The sequence below is a fragment of the Lissotriton helveticus genome, chromosome 4_1 (genome assembly GCF_964261635.1).
Source record: "Lissotriton helveticus chromosome 4_1, aLisHel1.1, whole genome shotgun sequence".
Classification (NCBI taxonomy): Eukaryota; Metazoa; Chordata; class Amphibia; order Caudata; family Salamandridae; genus Lissotriton; species Lissotriton helveticus.
Window position 1 is genome coordinate 983,681,388 of NC_136063.1, and position 17,681 is coordinate 983,699,068.

Genomic DNA, 17,681 nt, shown 5'->3' on the forward strand with positions numbered 1-17,681 from the left:
GATATCATAACCAACGCCTTTATGGTTAGTCAGCCAATCTATGCATTTGTTTCTTAATTGCACCCAAGACTCCCCCTGGCTCTCCCTCAACTGTGGTACGCCTGCAAGAACTAAAACATAGGGACAAGCATCTGGAGGCAAGTGTAATGCCGGCCCTTGATGCTTAATTGATTTATTTGGCCCTTGTTTACGAATGTCCTCAGTATTACTTACAACAGTTGATCTCAACGCTGTCGCTGGTTGGGTAGAACCATTCTCACAGTTCGAAGCAGTGTTGGTGCAGTTAGTGATGAGGGAGGTTGTAGTTTTCCTAGGGGCAGGTGTAGGGGTAGGCCTAGTAGTCAAATCTGATTTTGTTAAAAGTGTCCCTCCATCAGTAGGTCTTAATGGAGCTGTAGGTAGCACAGCAGACAGCGGCAAAGTTCCGGGGTTACTCAAAACTCCGCCCAGGAGAGTAGAAGTTTCCTGTTTCTTTGCAGACAGAGTGTTATTTACAGATTCCAGTTCTTTTATAAGACGATCGGCCCTAATTTGGTCCAAGACAACAGACCCCTTCTTTTTTGTTTCTCCGTTTTTGACCAAATTGTCAAGTCTTTTAAAAACATTATTAAACTGACAGATCATTTGCTTTTCTATCCGATTAAAAATAGTATCCACTATAGTTTCTATAAGGTTCACATTCTGTCTTGAAAGATTGTAATTATCTCCCATTAGTGTTGTTTGGGTCCAAACAGTATTAGAGCTCTCACTGGAGTGAATGGTAGATGGCACGATAGTACAGCCCATATCTGCTTGATCATCTTCCTCCATAGTAGCAATTTGCATCCCTGTGGATTTCTGTTTATTCCACAGACTTTGGGGTGTGGGCTGATTCTTATGGGTTGGCGGTTGTTTCCTTTTATTGGCACTTTGCTTAGTGATGCCTCTTTTGCGTTTTTCACCTCCCTGTTTGTTGCTACTAAGTTCTAAATTGTCCAAGGTATGAGCCTCATCGAATGAAGCTATTGTGATTGTTGTTGGAACGTTTTCATTTAGCGAAGCTACAGTAGGTACAGTAGGTGAAGATATATGTGCCGGTTTTAAGGCGACAACTGCCGGGGAAGAAAAGGCAGAGTCCTGTGCTATATAGGTGATAGTATCTTCGTCATCTAAGACAATGGGAACATCGACAGGAGGATGTGACGGCTTAACAATAGTTACTGCGGGGGTTATGTTCCATATTCCCATAAGTACTACTTGTACTGTTTGTTATTACACTCGAGTTAAAGTTGGTAGAAAATGGACCCATAGAAAACCTCCTCTCAGTCTCCACAATCTTGTTAAAAGCCGTGTCTATCAGTGTCTCAAAAGATGTGATGAGAGAGACGGAGGTATCAACACCCTGGGTGGAGACTTCATTGCTAATGGCAGCGGGCGTATTGTCGCCCATTTTCGTGTCCAAGTACGGTGCTCACCTTAAAAGAGAAAGACTTAGGGACGTGGCCCGCCCGACCACTGTAGACCACTGACGGCCACAGACGGTCCCGCCCTTGTCCCGGGCTTCTCCCGCGCGCGACTCGCGTGTGCGAGAGGCGTTCCCTGCTAATAAGGCGCCTCCTGGCGCGTGGCCGCCGTCACACCCGCCGCGTCCACCCCCGGGGCAGCTGGGTGATGTAGTTCCCCAGCTGCTGCTGCACCGGGTGGATGGCGGTGGATGGCGGTATGGGCGCTGAAGATTTCAAGCGCTGGCCGTTTCCCTCACGGCGAGGTTCGGGCAGAGAGCAGGCGGTGAGCAGGGGCAGAGAGCAAAGCAAGTTGGCCGTTCCCCTCACGGCAGGTAAGGCGGCGTCTGGAGTGTCCCAAGAGCGCTTCGGCGCTCCCTGCTAATAAGGCGCCTCCTGGCGCGTGGCCGCCGTCGCACCCGCCGCGTCCACCCCCGGGGCAGCTGGGTGATGTAGTTCCCCAGCTGCTGCTGCACCGGGTGGATGGCGGTGGATGGCGGTATGGGCGCTGAAGATTTCAAGCGCTGGCCGTTTCCCTCACGGCGCGGTTCGGGCAGAGAGCAGGCGGTGAGCAGGGGCAGAGAGCAAAGCAAGTTGGCCGTTCCCCTCACGGCAGGTAAGGCGGCGTCTGGAGTGTCCCCAATTTAAATTAGAGCAAAAACTGCATTTTAACGCCTTGAAAAGAGCGACAAATGACCACTTCATTCACCGTATCAAGGAGAATAGTTGTTCCTCAAAATAATTATTTAAAATTGTGAAGGTACCTGCTCAGCCCAAGTGCCTGTCTTAGTCAATTCCCCACACAGAGGCCTACTGTGAAGAAATTGGGAACTTTTTTATGGCCAACATTGCAAAAATCTATACATCTTTTGAGAACCAAACCCCTCTTTCTGATGTGGCACAGGCCTTTTGTGATCCTTACTGAGATATTAAGGCCCACTTGAGAGCCTTTTTAACTACTATCAGAAACACAGTTAGTACAGTTGATGAGGGAAGTTAAATCTGGTTTGCCATTTAACCCTTGCCCTAACTTAATTTACTTCCAATTAGCTAAGGCTTTAGGGCTCCATTGTACTCAAATCTTTAATCCATGCTGGACAGAAGGGACATATGCAGAGAGCTGGAAGGAAGCAATACTATTACCTTTAGCAAAAACAGTGGCCATTGATGTGTCCATTACATCTAATTATCAAAAGGTTAGTGAACAAACAACAGACTAATTTTCTGGAAGCCAACAATCTGCTGGATCCCTCCCAGGCGTGTTTTTTAGCTAATAACAGCACTGAGTCCATTCTTTTAGCTGTGTTGGATGACATCAGGGCAGCCTTGATCCTACTTGACCTGTCTGCAGCTTTGGCACAATCTCTCATAGGCTTCTGATAGACAGTGTTCACAAGATTGATTTACATTCTCACACCCTCAGGCGGATGAGGTCCATTTTATTGAATAGAACACAGAAAGTGCAGTTGGGTGCCTACAGATCCCCTTTTTTTTATTTCTAATTTTTAACATTTATGCAAGCGTCATTGGCAAAAATCATTAGGAATTGGGACCTTATGGTTCCTTCCTATGTAGATGATACCCAGTTAATGTTATCACTAGGGTAGGATCACAATGAGGCCCGTATCAGGGTGCCTCACCGATGTTGCAGGATGGATGACGAAGCACTGCTTAAAACTCAATGCAGAGAAGACTGAGATCCTGCTGTTCAGCGGCGCACATCTAATTTGGGATGCCTCCTGGTGGCCCATTAGGGGAGATGTCGTTGCCCAAGAAATAGACAAAAAGCCTTGGCGTCATTATTGATGGCCAACTTTCCATGCAAGAGTATGTCAGGGCTACATCTGGTAAATGGTTCAGAATTCCTAAGCTGTTGAGAAGAAGGTTCAAGTATATTCCTACAGCCTGGTGAAAAACCATAGTCCAGGACCTCATAACAAGTAGTCTGGACTATGGCAGTGCATTATATGTAGGCATGGCTGACTATCTTTTTACTGAATTACAGATTATCCAAAACGCAGAAGCCAAGCTCATATGTAAGACGGACAGGTGTGGTTCTGCTGCAGCGTGCATAGCCTACGTGCATTGGCTGCCTATGCATAAGCGACCTAACTTCATGCGTTTATGCTATGCTTATAAAACTCTTCACAATGAAGGCCCCGAGATTCTACAGGCCAGGGTGGAATTGTATAAACCCTGTTGTGACTTGAGATCTTGTACAATGGCCCTAGCGAAAACCAAGTGTATAAGGAAAGTTTGATTGGGTGGCCGATCTTTCTTATACTTAGCCGCTGTTCAGTGGAATTCCTCATCTTTTGGAGATTCGTCTGATTTAGAATCATATTAGATTTGGAAAGAAGTGGAAAAGCTGGGTTATTCCAGGATAATTGGCGAGCAAAGGCGAGCCCGTCTGTGCTGGGCCGTCGCCTGTCTCCTGAACCCCTGCCTTAGTTCCGGCTGATCCTCTTAGGTATTCGCGGACCGAGCTCTTGAAGTTGGAGATTAAATGCCCTTCTTCATCTTGGGCTCCCCTGGATGGCCTGGTTAAATGTAAGGTATGTTCGTTTCAACTCCATGGGGAGGAGTTGGTGTTATGCCCCTCGGACTATACAGATTTTAAGTTTCTAAGTCTGAATTGCCGGTCGTTGGCAAAACATCACGCCGAGGTTTTTGATCTTTTGGTGGACGAATCCCCTGATGTTCTTTTTTTAAACAGAGACATGGTTCACACATGACTCCATTGCAGAACACTTGTTGGCTCTTCCACATTGTTTTGAAATGACGAGTGTACACAGAGTGGGTCAAAGGGGGGGGCGGGATTGCAGTCCTCGTGAAAGACATATACTCATGTAGTTTCACTAGGGAGAATATGGCGGATTGTAAGAGTGCCCTATTTAAAATCATGCTGAATCATAACCTCACTGTTACCGGCTTTCTCATCTATCGCCCTCCTGGTCCATCTGGTGTGTTTTAGGGAAGATATACTGAACAAAATCATGTCATACACTAGTCGATCTGCGAATTTTGTCATCTTAGGTGACTTAAATCTTCACCTTGAGAATGTCGGGAAGGCGGAGATTGACAGTTTTCTGGCTGATCTAGAGGCTTACCAACTGACTCAGTGTGTGCGCGAGTGCACGCATGCCGCCGGGCACTTACTGGACCCTTTATTCTCTAACCTTGTTTTGTTGAAGGTTCAGCCTCCTGCTCTGCAGAGTTGGACAGATCACTTTTTGGTTTCGTTCTCCCTGCGGTGGCAGGGAAAGCCGGGCTGTTACCAGTCTGCTCCTGTTTTAAAACATCCCTGGCATAAGCTGGATATCAGCCATCTATCAGCTTTTTGGTCTAGCCACAGGCCGCAGCTGCCACCTGACATTGAGGTTGCAAATTAGCATTTTCTCGACTGGTTGACGCTGGGCTTGGATAGCTGCATCCCGGCTAAATTGGGTGGGAATAATCGTGGACAGTCCAAACCCTGGTACAATGATTCACTGACCAAAGCTGAAAAATATTCTAAACAGCTTGAGCAAGCTTGGAGGCGCTCGTATGATCTGGTAGAAAAAAAAAAATATCGAGCGTCTATCAAGCATTATCATAAATTAATTCGGAGAGCACGTGCTGAGTTTATTGCTAAAAAAATTGCGGATAGCACCAACCCTTCTAAGACAATCTTCTCTCTGCTCAAGAGCATGAAGAAAGCTGGTGCTTCAGGGGCCTCGCCTAGTTCCTCGAATGGTTAGTGTAATGACCTGGTCAGATATTTTGTGAACAAGGTTGAGAAGATATATCAAAGCCTTCCTACGTCAGTCTGGTCGGGCATTAGGGATGGGCCATGAGATTCTGGACCCTGGGTGGGCAACAGCATGTCATCTTTTCCTCTGTTGTCCCCCGCTGACTTTGAGACCCTCTGAGTGAAAATCAAATTGGGTTCGCCGGTCGATCCTTTGACACCCACTCACTTCCGGCAGTTTCTTGCCGTGATTTCTCCAGTGAGTTTAGACTTGGTTAACATCTCCCTGTCTTCAGCTTCGGTACCAGTGGCGTGGAAACACGCGAAAGTCATCCCTCTCTTAAAATCGTCTTTGGATCCTGGTGAGCTGGGCAACTATCGCCCTATCTCCCATCTGCCTTTTTTGGCTAAGTTGGTTGAATCTCACGTGAATACTACTCTCACTGAGTTCATTGAGTATAATGCCATTCTTGATCCCTCGCAGAACGGCTTCCGAGATCGCCACAGTACAGAGTCTGCTCTGTTGGCTGCGACAGAAGAAATCCGTGGGAGTCTTGATGCGGGTGATTCGGTGGCCTTAGTTCTTTTGGATCGAAGTGCCGCTTTTGACACTGTCTCCCATGAGATACTGTTAAAGCGTTTACAGGATATTGGACTTAGGGGCTTGGCTTTGGCCTGGTGACGGTCCTTCTTGGAGGGTAGATTTTTCCAGGTCCTGGTGCCACCTTTTCAGTCGCAGGAGTTTGCCTTGAAACAGGGGGTGCCTCAGGGCTCTATACTGAGCCCCCTTCTGTTCAATATTTATATGCAACCGCTTGTGGCTAAGGGAAAAGGGATGTCATTGGTGTCGTATGCTGACAACACCCAATTGGTGATTGCTTTCTCTAAGAGAAGTAGTGTCAACCTGCGAAAGTTCAAGGAGGACCTGCCAGAGGTTCCGGACTGGATGGCTGCAAACTGCTTACAGTTCAATGCCAGTAAGTCTGAGGTTCTGCTATTCGGGAAGGATCGGGATATGTGGTCTGGGCAGTGTTGGCCGGATAGTCTTAAACCGGCTCCCTTGCCCAAAGAGGTAGTTAAGAATTTGGGCGTGTGGATTGATAGTGGTCTTACTTTCGATACACAATCAAAGGCTGTGGCAGGGACCTGTTTTGGGCTTTTGCGAGGCCTGAAACCTCTTCTAGGTTTTTTCCCCCCAAAGTGCGTCAAACCATTATCCAGGCGACAATTTTATCAAGGCTGGATTATGGTAATTCTCTTTATCTTGGGGCCAATAAGTCCAGCATTAGGCGCCTGCAGAGAATTCAGAATGCTGCCACACGCATTTTAGTGGCACTTCCGAAATCTTGATCTGTTTCTCAGGTTTTGCCTAAACTACATTGGTTGCCTGTTGAAAAGCGAATCCATTTTAAGACCCTTTGTGTGTCGCATAGGATCCTGACTCAACAGGCTCCTCTGGGGCTATCCAGCTTGTTACAGTTCTATGTGCCGCAGCGTTCCCTAAGGCCTGCTGACCAAGCCTTGGTTAGCATCTCCCGTGTTGAGAGCCAGAGCCGGAGGCTGCTCTTTCCGCTGTCTTGCGGCGAAACTTTGGAATTTGCTTCCGGTATCGATCCGAGGGATCCAGAACCACCTTGCTTTTTGTAAAGCCATAAAGACCTTGCTTTTTCCGGTCAATATCTAAGTCTCTTTCCTCCCTGGTCACTCTCATTGTCTTTGGTGGTGCTGGAATGCCCCATTGCTGGGGCAGCCATGCGCAATATAAATCCGACAAATAAATAAATAAATATGAGGCCCCTTCTTCGGTGTATTCTCTTAGTGGTTATTTGAGGCAACTACTGAGTACTGTGATATCCCCTTGGGGATAAGTGTTGCACTTTAGAAATAAAATAAATATAAAAATAAACATTTGGGGAGAGGGGTTGGCCTAACGGCTAAGGCGCTCGACCTCGGACCTGGGGAACTTGGTTCGAGTCTCGGTAACGACGCAAAAAAAAAACAAACCTGTGATTCTGGGCAAATCACTTAATCTCCCCGTGCCTAAAAAAAAAAAAAAATGAAAGTGTGTCCTCATGTAACGTAACTGGTGCTATGTAAAGCGCTCTGATAACTGATTCGGTTCGGTTCAAGTTCCCGCTATATAAAATTCTCTTAAAAAAAAAAAACATGTTAACCTTCTTTGTAATTTAAGAAGCGATCATTTCAGCAGAGCTAGGTGTCACCGCTATGCTTTGGGAATTTTGTAGCTCTCAAGAGGCCCTTATATGCTACGATGTGCGTTTCACATGAATTGGACACAGAAGACCTCTGTGCCTACCCTCCATTTCTGGTGATTTACGAAGAACTACATACGTTCACTTTTTTTGTCAGTCACAATAGTTCTGTTATTCTTTCGATACTTCATCTTAGGCAGTTTCCTCTTTGTTAGGGAGGTTTTATCATGAAAGATGTCTGCTTAATCCTGGACATAAATGTGTTGTGTCCTTCTCTTTATACTTTATTGCAATGTATTTCAACAAGTTGGGATTGAAGGAATGCATGGACAACAAAAAAACTGAGAGAAATATGGATTAGTAACTCGGGTACTACGTGTTTTATCTACTTCCTTCCTGACTCCTATCCGGCTACCAGCACTGACATATGCTGAAGGTACAATTTTTATGACTGCACAGAAAATCCTCTTGGATCTGGTTAATGGCCTTAGTGACAATGGAATAGGTGAGGGAGCAAGATATCTGGGGATGCGCTCTTTAGCCTCCTGCACCTATTCGTGTTTTCTTAAGACGGATATCATTGGATAAAAGTTCCTGAATCATCCTGAAGGTAAGTTGTTTCATCATGTATTTACTATTTACCACCAAGTACTTCTGATTAAAAACTAGTTTTCTATATCAACCAGAAATACAAAATAAGAAAGTATTTAGGACACTATAAACGCAAACTGGGGCAACAAACTTCTTGTATCTATTCTAATTACCCTGAGTAAATGCACAAACTAAGCGATAGGGCTCATGCGCAGAATTGGCGACTCATGGTTTTACTCTATCTGAAATAAAAAATCTTAAATTAAATAGTATTTTTTTTTTTTAATCTCCACCTCCATTTGAGAAAAAGTCTTACTCAAAAATGACACTGATGATGCTAAGATTTTTAAGAAGTTCACTGCAGTGTGAAACTGTGCCTCCCCTATTCTGTACATGCCCTTTTAGTTTCTTAATTTGTCACACTGTTTGCGTATGCTCTGGTTAGTTGCAGTTGTTTTATCGCCCCTCCCTATTTGCGTAAAGTATTTTTTCAGATATTTTACAGGAAATAACATCCTTGTCACGTAAAAAAGTCTGGTTAATTTCCAGGGCAGATCTGATCTTGTCTTTGGGATGAAAATAGCATAGAATAAAATAATAAAAATATGTTCATGCATGTAGTTGCGATGCCACAGCCTGCCATGGATGCTATATTGATTTGACCTGGAGTTTAATAAACTGCCTTGTGGCAAACGAATTTCATAAGATTGACTCCAAAGTGTGTCATGTGTTTGTCGATTATTATTCAAAGAAAGTGGGTTGTGGCATTGGTGTAGTGGTGTTTACATAGGGCCGAGAATTTTATTAAACTTTGCATATATTCGTATTTCAGCCTGTAATCATTCGTCAAACATATTGCTTGAAAACTTTTTTTCTTGGTGTGCCCTGGATGAGTACTAGGTGGTATGGCTCACCGAGGAGCTCTGCATTCCCTGGTTTTTGTTCCTTCCGTAATCCAGCAGTAACCCTCCTTACCTGTTGCAAGAGGTTCCCAGTAGTGGTTGAAGGAAGCATGACCACATTGACATAAAAAAGACATGGCTATCTCAAGAACAATTTACTGAAATTGTCTCCTGTAGGCTGCACATCCCAGGCCCAGTAGTGCAGCATGTACAGCAGCATCGCTTGTGTGGCAATGTGCTGATGAGGCTGGCTCCATCCCTGTTCTTGCAAGTGGCTCAACACTGGCCCGGAGCCCATCTACTCCCATTCCCTTGCATTGTTCTAATGATTTCCTTACCATGGTTGCTGCACCTCCTATGAAAGGATGTATGACATTACAACGCATGCATTTACATCGCATGCCTTTACAACGCAAGTATTACAACGCAGTCCATTACAACGCATAGTGCTCTGGGGCGCTGGATAGTGAATAGTTTAATTTACTATTCCAACTCCAGTCCCCGTGGACACTAGGGAAGGTTATTGGATAGTAAATTAACCTATTCCCTATCCTAGAGCGCCCCCCAGAGCAATGCGTTGTAATAGTTTGCGTTGTAATGGTTGCGTTGTAAAGGCTCTGCGATGTAAAAGTTCCGTTGTAAGTGTTGTTCACCCTATGAAATACTCCATATTAGATGCCCACAGAATACTTTCCATTTATTGTCTAGGTGCTTCGGACCCTGCGCTGGGGAGTTGAAGCAGCCAAGATTTTGCTTCCCATGTTGGATAGGTTTTAACTAGGGAGACCTTTCTCCATCACATATCAAGAATTACAACTTGGTGTCTCTATGAATAGATTAATATGTGGGCACACTTCCTAGAAAGAATGGCTAAAGGATGGTTGATCCTTCCTGCATTTTCAATTTGGAATTGAGAAAAGGAGAACCTGATAGCTCCCACATATAGTCTCATGAAAGCAAGGAGGGATGCTGTGGCCTTGGCTGGGTGGAAAGGTAAACAGAAGAGAAAAGGTTTCCAAGCTTGAAGGTTTTCAAAAATGAAACCCCATAAGCATAACCAAATTGTGGAGCATGGCAGGCAAATGCAATACTAAGGGTTTGTGCCCTCAAGGCTGAATTCAATATGGAGAGAGCGGAATGCATCCATTGATATGCTGTGATATGCTTTGATGATAAACCTTGTCAGTTAGTTTGGGCTAGCAGTAAGGTGAACCCCATGGTACTGATTGATACACTTTCCTTAGCGTCTGTCTCCTGAATTTATAAAACCATACAACTTGCCTGGCATATTAGTCAAGCTTAGTAAACAATTGCAACCTTTTGTGGACAAACTGGAGCATGTAGACAAGGATGCACTTGCACATTTTCTGAGAAGTGATCTTAGAATCTAGTCTGAGGATGATGTGCTCAGTGACATCTTATGTGTATTTTTAAAACGCATTATCACCCTCGAGGGTATCCTGACACTGAGCAGGTGTGTGTGGCTAGCCCTACCTACGGTAGGTTTGTTCATGGAAATGCCAGGTCTTCAGCTTCTTGTTGAATTCAAGAAGAATGTAGGAGGCTTTGAGGGAACGCTTGTCTCCTGATCTGGTTCTGTGTATGTGTGTGATGTTGGTTAGTGGCAGTCCTGCCTTTAACCAAGGTGTCTGGATGGTTGGAGATATGATTGTTTAGGTTGGTGGGGCCCGAGTTGTGGAGTGCCTTGAATGTGTGTGTGTGTGGGCAGTTGGAATTGAGAACATTTGTGTGCTGGAAACCAGTGTAGTTCTCTGAGGTGTAGTGTAATTTGAATCCTGTGTGGGAGGTTAAGGATGAGTCTCGCTGCCCAGTTCTGGATGCTCTGTAGTCTTTAAGTGAGTTGCATGGTGATTCCGGCGTAGATGGTGTTCCCATAGTCCTACTTGCCAGTAATTAAGGTGTGAGTAAAAAATTTTCTTGTGTTCCTTGGAGTCATTTGAAGATCTTCATAAGCATCTTTAGAGTGTGGAAGTAGGATGCAGTGACAACATTGACTTGAGCAGTCATGTCCAGTTTGCTGTTGATTTTACGACAAGGTTGCTGACGTGGCTTCTCTGTGTGGGTCTGAGTTTGGCCGGCCACCAGTAGTAGTCCCATGGTGATGTGTTCTTGCCGAAGATCACTACTTCTGTCTTGTCCGTGGTTAGCATGAGACAGTTGGCTTTCATCCAATTAGCGACTTCGGTCATGCAGGTAGTGAGCTTGTTTCTTGTGTTTGGGGTCTTTTCCGAGAGGGAGAGTTTGAGTTGTGTGTTGTCTGCGTAGAAGAGGATGTTGTGTGCGCGGATGATATTGGCCAGAGGGATTGTGTATGCGTTGAAGAGGGTGGGGCTGAGAGTTAAACCTTCAGAAGCTTCCAAGGAGTAAGGTGCCAGGCAGATAGCTTGTGTTCTATTTGTTAAGGAGCAGATCCAGTGAAGAGAAAGTCCTTGGATGCCAATCTTGTGTAGCCCCCTGAATGTATCAGCGAAAGGAAAAAGGAAGGAGCCTTTCTGTACAACATCAGGGGCTGTTTTATTTTGTTGGGGGGGGATAGGTGCTAGACTTATGGGAGAGGTTTCATGTTAAACTTATTGCAGTATTTAAAAATATAAATAGCTTTTACTGCTTTGAATGCAGATTTATTCAGGCACTTATTGGCTCCATCAACTAGAGTAGAAGTTGGTGCAACATGATCCCTACATCTGACATTAAAAAGTCATAGGTATATGACCTCTAAGAAAGCTGTATATGTAATCGTGGATCCCCCAAACCCTTTGTTATATACGGTCTTTCAGGTATGGCACTGAGAGCCAAGAATGAGTTAAGATCTTTATATCAAAATGGATATGTCATTGAAGTAGGTTAACATTTCCTGAGTATACTATTAAGAAATGTTTGGATGCCTACTGTGATAATGTCTCTGTTCCCAGTCCAAAAAACACTCAATGTATTGTATTGTTCTTTTTGACTTCTGAGGCTTCAGCCTTGTTAGGGCTCGCACTGCGACGCAATCGTGAAGCGATTGTCGCTGTGGAGCCCTATTGTAATCAGTTTAGCTTTCAAGGACTAACAAGACTTGGGACACGCAGCCTGCCGGAATCGGATCAGGTCGCGTGCGTGAGCACGTGCTCCGATTCCGGCAGGCTGTTCACAACACATGCACACGCAGGCAGGCACACACGCAGGCACACACAGACAGCTTCCACCCCCGCACACACACACACGCGCACACACAGACACACGTGCGCACACATCCCCCTCAAACCCCACTCACCAGGTTCTTCTCGTGTGTCCCTCGGCAGCCAGCGGGTCATTCTGGGCAACAGGCCGCGGGTCTCTACGAGCACGGGAGCCCCGCTAGCTGACACGCAAATCTTCCGGCGGGCACAGGAGCGCGGCGGGGCCCCCAGTCTGCTTCCTGTATTTGGCTCCCGTCTGCTTCCTGTATTTGTCCGGCCCCGCCCCCGTCCCAACAAAGGTTGCCTGGCTTCCTGTTGAAGCCGGGCTGCGGCGGTGAGTTTGCTTTAGGGCTCGCACTGCGACGCAATCGCAAAGCGATTGTCGCTGTGGAGCCCTATTGTAATCAGTTTAGCTTTCAAGGACTAACAAGACTTGGGACAAGAGTCTGGCACGCGCACGCAGCCTGCCGGAATCAGATCAGGTCGCGCGCATGAGCACGCGCTCCGATTCCGGCAGGCTGTTCACAACACATGCACACGCAGGCAGGCACACACGCAGGCAAACACAACACACACACACACACAGACAGCTCCCACCCCCACACACATACACACACACGCGCACACACAGCCACACGCGCGCACATATCCCCCTCACACCCCACTCACCAGGTTCTTCTCGCGTGTCCCTCGGCAGCCAGCGGGTCATTCTGGACAAAAGGCCGCGGGGCTCTCCACGAGCACGGGAGCCCCGCTAGCTGACACGCAAATCTTCCGGCGGGCACAGGAGCGCGGCGGGGCCCGCCGTCTGCTTCCTGTATTTGGCTCCCATCTGCTTCCTGTATTTGTCCGGCCCCGCCCCCGTCCCAACAAAGGTTGCCTGGCTTCCTGTTGAAGCCGGGCTGCGGCGGTGAGTTTGCTTGTTGTTGAGTTGCTTACCAATTAACACATCTGTTTTTATTGGGATATGTTTGCTGACATTTATTGAGTATCAGAAACCCAAGAGCATGGGTAGAACCGAATTTAATCGGCTGGGAAACGGTAACTTGAATAGCAAGCACCCTCAGCATGTCTGATATCTTTTAGAAAAAAAAATACAATAGCTGAAACCCTGTAGGTGGTCTTACTTCCAACAAGTAGCATTTTTTTCAGGTCTTTGCGCATTTGGTTGTTTTTGCGCAGAGCCGTTGGAGGTCCTCCTCGTCGTCTGCGCGCCAGTTTCCCTAAAATGAGAGAAAACATTTTTTCCCTGGTGTGCTCCTTTCCAATGGTCATAATCCGCTGCTGCGTTCTGCAGCTTCTCTTCTGGGAGCGGGCACTGCCAGCCACGGTGGTTTCCTAATGGTGAACTGTGCTTGCTGCACATCATGTTAATCGAAAAATCTGAAATAGTACTGTTTGATATGGAGATCGATAGGTGCCTGTGAAAGTAAACCCCGAAGAGCCTGGGGCGGGCGCCACCTGTGCTCGGAGCCCTTTCCGTCCCTATGTGAAAGGGGAGCCACGCCAGCATTCAGGCTGAGGGAGGCAGGGGGCGAGTGTCCATATTACCATATAATCCTCCAAAGGCGCAGTGTGGGCGGCCACCTACCCAAAGAACTAACGCGCCGAGAGTGTGATCGTTAGACAGGAAGACAATCCCGTGAATCAGGCGCGCCGCGAGGATGAATGAGCGGCCTGGTTAAAAATAGCCCAGGCCCTCGTCGGCGGGGGCACTGGCGCTGCATAGCAAGCAGCTCTGCAGAGGCAGGAGGTAAATAATTGACACACCGTCTGGCGAGGAGTCGGCTCGAGCCAGGCCTCTCGCGTGGTTGTAGGTGAGGATGATGTGGGGGTCTGAGGTGGGGTTTGAGCGCACTGCTCGCGTGTTCTTTGCAAGGGTGGGTTGGGTTAGGTAGCACCTGTTTTAAGCGTGCCACTAGTTCCTCGGTGTAGACAAGGTGTCCATATATTATCTCCCATGGATTCTCGTCTCACTGCTCTCACCTGGTGTTAGTGCACCACAACCGCTTGATTGGGGCACACACACTTTTCCTTCTGTTTTACCCCGTTTCTACTTCTGTTTCGCTTATCACTTCTTGCTCCCGCCCTCATTCACCATTTCCTCCTCAGTCATGCCTTCTTCCTTGCTCTATCCACCATGCTGTCCTCTCCTCTATTTATTATTTTTTGCTTTGCACCTCACACTCCAACACTGGTCTATGCTTCAGCTCCCACAGTCGTGATCTTTCTTTCTCCCATTACCTCCCGACCTCTCTGTCTGCTGAGATCTGACAGTAGTTCCTTAAAGAACCACTCATTCTGTTTGACAAAAAGTGTCAAGCAGTCTTCAGAACTGTCTGTCTGTTCACAGTCTGCCAATAACAGCTGTAAGCAACAGCATACTCTTGCACACACTCTCACTGCTCACCAATTCAAAGTTTGCTTAAAGTTTTATGCAACGCATTGTCATACACAATGCCAATAACTCAAACTTTAATGCTGCGAGACCTATTGCATTGTAAATGCTTGTTTTTATTGTTGTGCTTTATTTCAAACAAAATAATGAGATTGTAGTAATGAAAAACTTTTCTTGTTTATCTGTGTCACTCTAGCCAAAGACATTTGAACATTTCTTAACCCTGGAAGATAGCCGACTCCTGGCCCATCTGAAAGCCTGCTCTACTATGAACAAACTTCCATATGACCTGTGGTTTAAAAAGTGTTTTGCAGGTTGTTTGCCGGAGTCCAGTCTACAAAGGTAAGACTTGTGTGATTTGTATAGATTCCTTGATTTGCCTGCCTCATATCTGATGATCATCATTTTTGGGTTAGTCTATTGTGTTGAATCCCTAAAGCAGGGTAATACAGATTCTGAGTGCTAACTGCATTTGTTGCTGCCAGCCCTCCCTTGTTAATGGGCTGTTGGCAGATTGTGGTGGTGAATTGGATGTCTCAGGATGCCGGGATCCCTGAACTGCTGCCAAATAACTTTCTCCATTCCCTCCATAACCAAAGAGAAATGTTTACTAGTCACTGCCGCCACATTTCTTTAACACCCTTGCTTGGGGACATGGTCACAGTCCCTAAGCAAGGGTGCCATTGGCACCAGAGAATTTTTAGTTCAGCCACGAGGAGCATGCCTATGCTAACAGTCAGTGTTTCCTCGTCCCATAACCCTCTACAAACCCACAGAATACCAGGAGCAACCTTAATTTTACCTGAGGTTAAGGAATCCTTAAAAAATGCCCCATATCTGATCTCCACAGATTAATAGAATTAAAATTGCATGTGAACGTGTGCTTTCCCATTCTAAAAATTTATAAAAATATCTAGTCTGGAGGCTCCTCTAATGTGGTGAGTCCGGGAAATTTAAAACAAAATATAGAGTCCAACTTGATTGGATTAATTTAAGAACCCTCCCGTCGACTTAAGGAGAAAGTAATTATTTTGCTTTAATGAACTCTCACCATCCAGGGGTACCCCTGGATGGCCTGCTTTATCAGAGTTCCTTCCTGTTCCATTATGCAATGGGGCGCGCTTCAACCTGTGAGATGAACGGGAGCACTCTGTTGCAAAAGGAATAGGGTTACTCTTTAAAAATACCCGCCTCATAGCCCTAACATTATATTTTGGGCGCCAGCCGGTATGATTAAAAATGGGAAAAGTTTTGAAGTCCAGGGGCTCCAGTTACCTCTACTTCCTCTTAGGGTCAACAAGTTTCTGTCACTTATGTTCCCACAATGCTTGTGGCTTTCATCAGGACCGATTATACTACCACAATCCATACCCATATTGCTGAAGTAACTGGTGAATTTACCATTCATATAGTAAGCACACTAAAGCACCTACTTGGTTTCTGTAAATGGATGTATATATATATTAAGGCCCTAAATAGTGCTTCATGGGTACATGGAGGATTGGTGTTGCCTGTTGTCACACATACTCCAAGGTCCCCACCTAGCCTGCCTGCCTAAAATACCTATTTCCGTGCCTTGGAGTCTAGAGTGCTTAGATTGATCCAACCGAGTTGCATTCTATAGTTTGTGTAAAGTTCTATGCCATGCTCTACAGCACCTCTTCACTCCCCTTAATTTGTTTGGGGCTTCCTGGAAATGGCTCCACTACGAATTGACAATTATTTTCTGGGGCCAGTAGCAAATATATTTCTTTACCTGTAAATTGGTTCTAAATGCTCTGAAAATCTTTTTACTGAAATAATGCTAAATCAAGTATTCTGGAGTAATTGAGTGACAACATCCCATTTAATTTTGTCTTGGTCCAAGTCATAACTCCATTAATTCTCTTCTCGGGTAATCTCTAGCCGGGCTATTTTCTGACAGTTTTTGACCATAGACCATACTATGGCATTAAGTCGTAGGCACTCATTCTGACAGTGCAGCCCCATCCTGTAACTCAGCCCACACTTCCATAACCTGCACATAAAACTGCCTAGCACCACAAGAAGTGCTGGGTGCCCAAACAGTAAATACTTCAGTTATAAAATCCCAAAATTAAGGAATCTCAGAGGAGGTAAATGCATACAGCAGTTCCCTTCAACATTGTCTTCTTAAGCAAGATATAAAGTCTTAGGTTTAGCTACCACAAATGAGGCAACATTAACAGCACATATCCGAGAATCAGTCGAATTTCGTACCGTCTAGATTATTATTCACACCCCATCCCAGCCATGAAGAAGCCTTGCTCAAGGCTTCACGCTTCCTCCATTATCTACTTCTTTTGAGGACATACCTAGGATATCTCCAGCCCTCTGTAGCAGCTGCATCTGTCATGACCCTTGCTTCTCACCATTTAGTCACAGAGGATTGTTTCCAGCGGTCACAGTGTTGGTGTGCGCCCGGGGGGGAGGGGCGGGGGAATTTCTGTAACAAAGTTGTCTCTAGAGGGATATCTATAGCTATGATTTCCTGATCCAGCAGGGTGTAAGCTTGGCTGCCAGCCCCACACTTCTTCTAGAGACTGGAAAAGTTTCATCTTTACCTCAAAAATAACACACTACAGTTCAAGGAACAACATCATACACTTCGGGCCACCTCCCTGAGGCTTTGCTTTAGCTGCATAAAAGCTCTGCCCCTACACAGCCTGAATAAAGTCAGGAAAGTGATGCTCTTTACTTCTTGCAGCCTTCAGAATGTCATTTACGTCACAAAAGCTTAGAAAATGCACAATTATTGCCACTGAGGGGGGCATCGGGGAGCAGGGTGGGAACCTATGGGTGCACGCCACTTTTAGTAGAACATTTGATACTCATCACTCAGCAAACATCTTCACATTTGGACCCCTTGACCTCTTCAGCACCCCAACAAAATGAAGGTTGTCATGCCAAACAGGGTCATACTGGCCTATAGTTCAAGTTCAGGTATTTGTATAGCGCACTACTCACCCATAGGGTCTCAAGGCGCTTGTGGGAGGGGGTGCATTATTTATCGAAAAGCCAGGTTTTAAGTTCCTTTCTGAAGGAGATGTGGTTCTGTGTGAGGCGGAGGTGGGTGGGGAGAGAGTTCCAGGTCTTGGCCGCCAGGTAGGAGAAGGATCTTCCTCCCATGGTGGATCTGTGGATGCGCGGAACTGCCGCAAGTGCT

At 46.1% G+C, this 17,681-nt stretch overlaps 1 protein-coding gene across 2 annotated transcripts in view; it reads left to right on the top strand.

Moving 5' to 3' along the window:
* The window catches only part of TBC1D7 (TBC1 domain family member 7), a 108,709-nt gene that overhangs the window by 76,467 nt on the left and 14,561 nt on the right, over window positions 1-17,681 (top strand). For both annotated transcript variants that reach the window (XM_078687607.1, XM_078687608.1), the window contains exon 6: window positions 14,694-14,839. In XM_078687607.1, the coding sequence (XP_078543733.1) occupies window positions 14,694-14,839 (146 nt within the window). The remainder of the gene's footprint in view (window positions 1-14,693; window positions 14,840-17,681) is intronic.